The 10000-nt window shown below is 35.2% G+C and overlaps 2 protein-coding genes across 4 annotated transcripts in view; one reads left to right on the top strand and one right to left on the bottom strand.

Annotated features, from left to right (window-relative positions):
* LOC144972225 (uncharacterized) overlaps nucleotides 1-10000 on the bottom strand; it is a 101891-nt gene that overhangs the window by 22204 nt on the left and 69687 nt on the right. The gene's annotated exons all lie outside the window — the stretch shown is intronic.
* LOC144972223 (sorting nexin-14-like) overlaps nucleotides 1-10000 on the top strand; it is an 80278-nt gene that overhangs the window by 56004 nt on the left and 14274 nt on the right. For all 3 annotated transcript variants that reach the window (XM_078913256.1, XM_078913255.1, XM_078913254.1), the window contains 5 exons: nucleotides 468-570; nucleotides 2540-2571; nucleotides 5945-6015; nucleotides 8310-8361; nucleotides 9372-9495. In XM_078913256.1, the coding sequence (XP_078769382.1) occupies nucleotides 468-570; nucleotides 2540-2571; nucleotides 5945-6015; nucleotides 8310-8361; nucleotides 9372-9495 (382 nt within the window). The remainder of the gene's footprint in view (nucleotides 1-467; nucleotides 571-2539; nucleotides 2572-5944; nucleotides 6016-8309; nucleotides 8362-9371; nucleotides 9496-10000) is intronic.

The raw sequence follows: 10000 nt of genomic DNA, 5'->3' as shown, positions 1-10000 counted from the left end.
ACTTTGAGGTGATACCAAACTATGCGCAAATGATAGTGTGCTCTTGGAATATACATCTGTTCCCTATTGTACCATTCTTCTTTGTCTTACTCTTCTTGTGTGCTTTTATTTGTAAATCTAGATCATTTTTACCATCCCATTTTCTTTTTTTTTCACTGGCACTGAAATGACCTAAATGTGTTGCAAGCGCCGTAAAACCCTTAAAAACAAACAAAGACTTAGAATAATATGCTCTCACACTACACAATTGTAACAAGTTTGACCAAATTCAAGATGCTGTTATCAGAGCCAGACATTCGTTTTTCTACTAATATATATCATCGTTTTCAAGTCTAATTTATTTATGTTAAACCCATACCTAACAACTTTGATTTTGATTTTATAAAAAAAAAAAAGATTAAAAGAAGAAAAGAATTCATGCAAAAATTGGCTTTACAAAAAACAACAAAATCTGTTTTTCAATTCAGAAATTGCTAGAGAAACCTCAGCTAAAGAACAGTGAATTGCTGTACAACTTTCTAACATCGGAGGACGAGTTTTCTACCAGTTTTCTACCAGATATCAAATTAGGTGAGTTATTTTGGTTATTGGGAGATATTAATTGGACAGATTGAAGTGGAAGTAATTAATGACTTTCTTAGGCAGTCTCTTGATAAGATCTGAAAAAGTCTGGATGAAACAGTGCCTGACAAAGCGAGAAAGAAAAATACAAGAAAAAAAATACATCTAAAAAGGTCAGCGTACCTCAACCGTTCTGATTTCTGACTGGTAATTAGGAGGTCTGAGGTTCAATCCCCAGTTTAGGCAGGTTGACTTTTTGGGAGGGTTTTTTTTGTTATGTTTTCTCCTTCTTGCTTTGTCTGGCACTATTTCATACACATTTTTTCAGATCTTTATCATACACTAGTGCCAGCTCCCTAATTTATCACTACTTGGTGCTTTAGTAGGTCACAAGGCAAAAAAATATAATTTAAGACAGAAATAGAAATACCAGAAATGTATATTGAAACCTTTAACCGTCATAACTGATTAGACTTGCTTTTGATGAAATCTATGTCAGGTCAGTTTTCTTATTTTTACTATTATGGTGAAAATGGCCGTGTCTGCAGTTATAATCAGATAAATTTTGTTTCTAATTGAAATGATTCATTTCATTCATTGGTTCTACGAGCCTGTCCAAAAGTAATGGGACAAATCTCCTACTGAGTTCATTTCTTCTTCATGTGACGTCATATTTGACTCAATTGAACTATCACATATACTCTTTAAACCAAAGTTGAAAATTTTGATTCCGTCTAATTTTAACCAAATTATGGCAATTCAAAATGGATACCCCCATGGATGTCCGTCAGCGACATAGAGCTGTCATTGAATTTCTTGTTTTCAAAGAAGAAACCTCGAATGAGATGTTCAAATGCCTTGGGAAAGTTTAAAAACTCAGGCATTTTATAGAGGCAATGTATTTAGGTGGGTTGAATGTGTATCTCGTCATTTAGAATAAAATGAGATGCAATCCAACACCTAATCTGACAACCTGAACCTTTCTATGACAATTCTCATGAAGGTCGCCCTCCAAGCAGTGTCAACTCAGTGAATCAAATCGATACAGAAGCATTGATTAGATCTGACAGAAGAGCATCTCTTGATGAGATAGCAGGAGACCTTGAAATCAGTCATGGAAGTGTCTGTCAACTCGTCAAATTCTTAAGATTCTCCTCGTTGGGTACCCAGGCAGTTGATCAAGAGTGAGAAAGGGTGAATTGCAGTTCTAGACTTCTCCGGCTAAATGTGAGAGATGGCAGCTTTCTCAGTATGATAAACACTGGATATGAAACCTGGATTCATTATATGGACATGAGTCTAAGAGACAATGGCATCATCACTCTTCCAAAAAGACCAAAAACATTAAAACTGAGAAATCACCTGGGAAACTTATGGCAACAGTCTTTTGGAACATTAGAGTTGTAACTCTCGTTGATTTATCCCAGGGAGCCACTGTCAACTCTGAACGGTACATACAGACTCAGAAGCAACTGAAAGCAAGATTTCATCAAGTTAGACCGGATCTGGAGAAAGAACGAGTACTGTTTCTTCATGAAAATACCCTTCCACACACAAGTGCCAGGTAAAGGGAGGTAATCGCGTCAGTTGGATGACAACTTGTTTCACCATCCTCATTAATTCACCAGACTTGACACTTTCGGGCTTCCATCTTTTTGCTCCACTGAAGGAGGCAATGAAGGGACATCGCGTTGAAGATGATGAAGAAATCAAGACAGTAGTGAAAAATTGGTTCAAAGTTCAGTCAACTCAGTTTTACAAGGACGGGATACATGACCTTACAAAAAGGTGGACTGTGGTTATTGAGAGAGTCAAAGACTATGTATGCTGAGAAATAACATTCTACTCGGCTAAGGCCAAGCTTTAATTTGAGGTATGATGCATGGAATTGTTTCAATTTGTGTTTGACTCACCTTTGTAAGGGTTTGTTTTGAATACCGTTAACGTTAACTGTTCATTTTGATTGGTTTATCTCCAGGAAAGTTTGTCAAGTCCAAGCTGGTGAAAGAGGTTAGTTTTACTGGTTTGCTGATAGTTAACTATATAATTGTCTATTTATAGAACTAGAATTTTTTAAAAAGGAACTTGTGGATGGTTTAACCATTACATTGAATGCTAGTCTGGCTACCTTTTAAATGGAGATGGCTCGGGTTACAATTAGTGATGGTTTAGATCATCTTGGTGACGACGATGATGATGATGTGGGACTTAGTTGTTTTTTGGTTTATGTCTCTTTGTGAGTGGTTCAAAGTTGAATCCTTATAAATTCTCTTCACTCACATTCTTTCACCTGATTCAGGTGTAAAATGAGTACCTGGCCATTAATAATGATGTATCAGTCAACAACAAAAATGTTATCATTCCTTACAGGTACCGTTTATTGCTTTACATGAATAGTGATGGTGTTACCTTGGGATCCTTTGTCAAGCGAATTGAATACATTGTCACGGTGTTAGTAGACTTGCCTACTTGAAAATATAACAAACTTTATAAACCAACAATTTACCATCACAGTGTTCCAAATTGCTTCTCAGCGATCTTTTAGTCTGAGTCACTGAACCGTGAAGTCAGTGATTTCACGGCAGGTAATCTTAATCTTGGGTGCATTCCTTACTAATCCCTATCTTCCGTTTTTTTGTGTTAATTCAAACATTTTTTCACCCCGATAATTGAATATAACATTATATTTTTTAGTTGAATATCATTTACCCTCCTTTGCTGCACATCATTGTGAAATTTTCATGAAAATAAGTTTATTGGTTATGTTGTAACTTGGGTTATAAAAGTATGTACATAATAGAATTTTGAAAAGTGATTTCTCAAATATAATTAGTGATATCTCATTAACCAAACGATAGATTTCCTTCGTTGATAATTTATAAGTTTTTAAATTTTATTGTCTTTTTGGTGTAAAAGTTCGGTTAGTGCGCGAAGCGTAGTTTATTTTTTATGATTTTTTTGGTTTCACCTATCAGGTAAAAAGGGAACATACACTTGAGATACACTTAAAGATCTCAATTCACTATGTTGTTTATGTGCTAAAGGTGCACTAACAGTTAAAGAAAAGGCTAAAAATAGGAAAAACATTTTTTGTAAAGACTTCAAAAATGAAATCAAACTGTTCTTTGACATTGATATTGGAACGGACCTTAAAAATAAACATTCAGAAGTTATATGCTATAAATGTGAAAAGAAAATGGGAGACATGAAAACATATAAGAGTCTACTAGCAGTTGTAGAATCTTACAAGACCTGTGAATTGCTCACTGATGTGCCTCAAGAGAAAAAAAGAATGGGAAACTAAGATCCCAATCACAGAAGAAAAAATAGCCTTAGTTCATAAAGAGAAACTGTCAGAACGATGTGGGCCAGTCTGTAGTTCTCTTGATGATATATTAAAAACAAACACAATCATATCTCAAGTATGTCATAGTCGTAGCTTCATAGGAAATCATTGCCATAGATATTACACACAAGACGTTTACGAAAAACTCACTGAAAATGTCGTTTCTAAAACATACATGTATACAAACAATAAATTAATCAGAGATAAAGTTGAAACTATAAAAACATGTTTTGATGAAATAAATGGAGCTTATTCTGAAATACATTCACTAATTTCTCACACAAAACCAGTCACAGAGACAGTAATAGAAAGTGTTAATAGCAAGATAGAGAAATATATGACAATATACCGTAATTACTTTCCCCAAAACACCACATATTGGAAACCCATTGTATACCTTTTATGAAGAAATATACTTTTGGTCTAGGTCTTTTAGGAGAACAAGGAGGTGAATTGTTACATTCAACAATTTCAAAAATTGAAAAGAGAACACAATCAATGAGAACATAATAATCTCAATTAAAAACAATAATAAAAAGTAACCTCCTGTAGGTTTCTCCTGATATCATGTCGTATGTGCCCCCCAAAAAAAGAAAGGTCGAGAGAAATGGAAATTTGATGAATCAAACAAAATAATACTTAAACATCTTAAAATATTTGACAGATTACGTGGTAAAACTTCCTCTAAAAATAGAGCTGTTATTTGTATATTTTGAGTTATATGTTGCTTTCTCAATCCCCTTTTTTTCTCTTTTCTCTCTATCCCTTTCTCCCTCCAACTATCCTCCGTTCAATAACTACATTCTCCACCACAAATCTTTTTGTTCTTTCTCATACCTAAACAGATCCATACACATACCAACACACACTAGCAACTCCCCATCTCTAACACAAACACACACACATACACAAATATAAACACAACACATGCATTGACACGCAAATTACTCAATACCCATTTTACTTAATATCAAATTTATAAATGGGTTTGGACGTATTAATAGACTCTACTAGTTTTCACAATGACTTTTAAAATAAAATGAATTCAATTTTTTGTAAACACAGTTAAAGTGCTAGGTATCTGCTTTTTAAAGAAAGTAAATATATAATATTAAAGTATGTTTGATGGCATTCTAAATATATTTTGTAATCTGGAGTTGTAATACAAGAGAGATTGCATATTGAATCCTCAAGGATGTCGAATGTTGAATGGGACGGTTCAAATATCAGACGGAATAGTAAAATAACCAAATTTCCGGCACATGTGAAATTTTGTGAGTAATTAGAAATAGTCTTTGACTTTTAATTAGTGAATTTTTTTTTCACTTTGGTCGTTTAAATTTTTAGATAATTAAGAGTTTATTATGCATGTTTGAGTGAATTTTTTTTCAAAAATACTCTGAAAGTTAATGCTTAGTGTGAAAATTATATACATCTTATTATAAATAAAATTATATCAGAATAAAAATCATCTTCTCCTTTTTCTAAGTAATCACTTTGTATTTATAAATAACATTTTTAAAATAGTTAAAAACAGGTTTTAAAACCATAACAAAGGTTGATAATTTCAATAGCCACAAAGGGCTCTGACTGAATACCAGAAATCGGTGAAGCGTGACAGTATGCATTGTGAGAACAGGGGTAAAGGGGGCTGAACTAAAAGATCGCTTTTGGAACACTGTGCATCACAAGGATCAAATAAAACCTCAAAATCCATTCCATTCTATAGTCTGGCATCAAATTTCATTTTCAATAAGTTTTCATGACTTGAGAGATGCTCATGAAGTTGTAAAATTGAAGGCAAAAGTTTGTAATTCTACGATTTGTTGGTAGTAGTAGGCAGGTGTGTGTGTTAGGCTCATCAAATCTTTCTTTTTCAATTGATGATAAGGATTTATGATGCCATCTCTAGTTGAGCTCCAGATGCCTTACAATTAAAAATGAATAACTACAGACATTGTTCTCAAAACAAACAGAAGGACTTAATAATAACTTAAATCTATGATGCTAATTTTACCCTCATCTTGTGATTTCCAGAAAGGTCAGCACCTTGACCCGTTCCTTGTCAATTTTGCACAGTCAACCGAGGCAGCCAAACCCAAACCAAGGTGGGTGTGTATGATGAGTATGGAGTGAACTATTCCAAATGATTCAATTCTTTGTCCATGTGTGGCAATAAGATTATTACAGGGGAAGTTTTGTGTCAAATGTCACCAACTTAAAGACAGTGAGTCACTCGTTAGCTTTGATAACCTCTACACCTAAGTCCTTTGCCTATTTCATTTTTTTTAATAGGCTCCAAGACTTTTCTGGAAATCAACTATCAAAAAATAATTAACTAGAATATTTTTGTTTCTTTAAATCCAATATCTGATTCAGGGACAGCAATAAGGTCTTTGCTTGGTAGTCTGGAGGTACTGGGTTTGACTCACATAGGTCAGGCTTACGGATTTATGCAAGTCACTTGTCTCTAGCTCAAGACTCACATAGGTTAGGCTTGTTGCTTTTTGCAAGTCACTTGTCCCTAGCTATGAGACACAACACTGGTTGATACCCGAGTTATTTCAGGATTAAACCCCTAACAACTGGGTGGGGTTCCTGACCTCCCATGATGGGCAGGGAGGTACTTACTGTGTCTTCTATCCCCCTTTATCTTTTTTCCAACATGCTTTCTGTCTTTGTCTTGGGATGAAGTTACTTGGTTTTGTCCTGGCACTGGCCGGATACCCTAACTGGAAGGGAAATGTATGGTTAGTTTTGGGAGATATTATTTTCTCTGTTATGCACTGTATTATGTTTATTTACATAATATATATGATTTGTAAACATTTGAGTGTATTCCTCTTAGTGGGGACCTGTGTTTGTCCCTGGATGAGACTTTTAGGTGATCTCATACTAAGTACTTTGACAGTGTGCTATTGGAATTTACATCTGTTTCTTATTTGAACCAATTCTATTTTGTCTTACCTTTCTAGGGTGCTTTAATTGTAATTCCAGAACTTTTTACTGTCCCATTTGCTTCCTTTTTACTGGTGCTGATATGACCTTAGTGTGTTGCAAGTGCCGTAAAACACTTAACTTAAAAACATAAAAACAAACCCCTAACAATGTTCCAAGGTGATAAAAAGGGAATTTGGTTTAGTCATCTTAGATCCCCAAGTTCATGGTTGATTAACACTGATTTCATCTGACATTGTTTTCATCCTTGGTATTCTTCTACGGTCTAGAAATGATTTTGACTTGACCTCATTGACGATGAGTCAGACAGATAGGGCTGGCAGGCCACGTTACCTCATTGACGATGAGTCAGACAGATAGGGCTGGCAGGCCACGTTACAATTACTAGCAAATCAGACAGAAAATCCAATAGGGTTTTCATTTCTTTTGTTATCACTGAGCCTTACTAAGGCTTTTTTCTGGTTTTATACTTTTCAGTTAAATATATCCAACTGTTTTTATTGCTTTCGTTGACTTATTTCACATACTAAATTCGTGAAATGTTGAAAATGTTGCTGCTTGAAGCTCGAAGGAAAAAAAAAATAAAGATAAGTGTTGAATTGTAAGCCTCAATTTATTAAAGGAAGACAGATACTGTGGATGTTTTGGGTTTCCCCTTTATCAACAAAACATGATGAATGAAACACTAAGGAGAAATGAGATATGTGTGAATGGCGTAGCTATGGTGAATCACTTAATTCAATACTTAACTTTATTTTTTCATAATAAATTTGGGAGATTTGTTATCAAACAATGATGTCTCGTAGCAAATGTACAATTTTATTGAAGTTTCATTCAGACATTGAAGACGGTATAATCCTTTTTTTTTTCTGATGAATAAGAAGGTTATGAAGAAGAAGACAGGTGTACTGTTCCCCTCATGTATGGATTTGAAGTGGACAGTGATGATACCAAAAATTTCAAAAAGGGCCTCCCAAACAGTAACATAGGCATCCTGACCAATGTCATGTATGTCCATGATTTATACTGATGATGAATATTTTTAAGGGGCAGCGTGCTCAGTGGTACGGTCTTTGCTTCTTACCCGAAAGGTACCGAGTTCAATCACCCGCCGCTACGTTGTGTGGCCGTGAGCAAGTCACCTCGCCCTAGCTCACTTTGCGGCGCTGCTCTGCGGTTATTCCAGTCTTCCCTTGGAATAGACCCTAAAGACAAATTTCGCCTTGGGGATGAATAAAGGGAATTTTATTTATTTATTTTTATTTAAACCAAGGGGGACATCTATATCTTCAACAAAAAACAAAAACAGCTTTAGTTTAGCTAAAAAGATAAAACAAATTCCAGCAGTGTGAAAAAGGCCCTAAATCCTGCATCTGGGGATTGACATGGGCCATAACTCTATGTTTCAATCTAATAATTCTCTCCAATCTATTTGATCCTTCAGTAAAACAAGGAGAGGGTCTGATGCCTCACTGCTGTCGACATCCAGTGAAAAGGTAGGACGGCCAATATTTGGAATCACTGTTGTCTGTAAAAAATAATTATAAGTATTGAATTGTAGGCTTCAATTTATTAGACGAAGACAGATACTATGGACGTTTCGGGTTTCCCCTTTATAAATAAAAAAAAAACAGGATGAATGCAACACTACAGACGAATGAGATAATTATCTCATTTGTCTGTGGTGTTTCATTCATCCTGTTTTGTTGATAAAGGGGAAACTTGAAATGTCAACAGAATCTGTCTTCGTCTAATGAATTGAAGCTTACAATTCAATACTTATCATTATTTTTTCCTTTGAGCTTCAAGCAGCAACATATTCATTATTCTGTTGTCTGTAATAATATTGATTTCCTGTATCTGTTGTCTAGACAGCACCTTAAGGTGATCTCAGTCTCAGGCCAGGCACATGTGGATACCACATCTGTTCTCGCGTTAGTTAGTTTTGGGTGACAAGCGGCTATCTTACGTATTGAAAAGGTTTTTTTAAAGTTACTCGGGTGCCATGTTTTACTATATTTGACCTTTTTTTATATATATATAAACTGTTCATATTTTAAGATTAAAAAGGTTAACATAAAACACTGACATTTTGTGTGCTGAGCACATACAACATTGACATTGTGTGTTGACACATAAAACGCTGACATTGTGTGCTGAGCACATACAACATTGACATTGTGTATTGACACATAAAACGCTGACATTGTGTGTTGACACATAAAACACTGACATTTTGTGTTGACACATAAAACACTGACATTGTGTGTTGACACATAAAACACTGACATTGTGTGTTGACACATAAAACACTGACATTTTGTGTTGACACATAAAACACTGACATTGTGTGTTGACACATAAAACACTGACATTGTGTGCTGAGCATGTAAAACATTGACATTGTATGCTGAGCTAAATTTAGATTGTACATTTCTTTGTTAAAGTGAGAAAAGTGAGCATATGAATTTTGATAGATTGTTTTTATCCCCCCCCCCCCCCCTAGTTTGTCAGTTCCATGTTTGAGAACAACGTCAATAGTGGATTCAGTCCTCCCCCTTCATCCAGCTCAGGCCACTGTCCCAGGATGTTGGATGTTGAAGGCTTCTTTGACTCTCTCGTATTTGTCGGTAAGTTGTTATCATTTTTAATAATGTGGCTATGTGGTCCAGTGGTATGACACTCGCATTTGGATTGGACGGTCCTGGGTTTGAGTCCCAAGTGGTGCAAAGTTGAGTCCTTGGAAAAGGCTCTTTACTTCCATTTTCTCACCTTACTTAGGTGTACCTGGTCATTAGCCCTGTTGTCTCTGTCGCAAAATATTTGTTCATGAAAGCCTACCAGGCGTCATGTATCGTCCTACATGTTAATTGTTGGCTGTAAAGCACTTTGAGCACATGAAGTGGATATTGCAATATAGAAATGCTCAAGTTTGTTGGGTTTTAATAGCATTCCAAGGAAATTGGTATGGACTTCAGCAATCCTTAAGGATCATAAAAAAGGGGTAAGATTATGTTCAGCCAGCCCTGTTAGTGATGGGATTGAATTGATATCAATAGAAATTATCTTTGTGGCATTGATGGTGTATTGGTGCAGTGATAAACAATGTGAAATGGAATGTAAGCTTCAATTTAA

This window comes from Berghia stephanieae, chromosome 5 (genome assembly GCF_034508935.2).
Source record: "Berghia stephanieae isolate SIO BIC M18660-M18661 chromosome 5, UCSD_Bste_1.3, whole genome shotgun sequence".
In the NCBI taxonomy this organism is placed as follows: Eukaryota; Metazoa; Mollusca; class Gastropoda; order Nudibranchia; family Aeolidiidae; genus Berghia; species Berghia stephanieae.
This window is presented reverse-complemented; position numbering and strand designations above follow the sequence as displayed.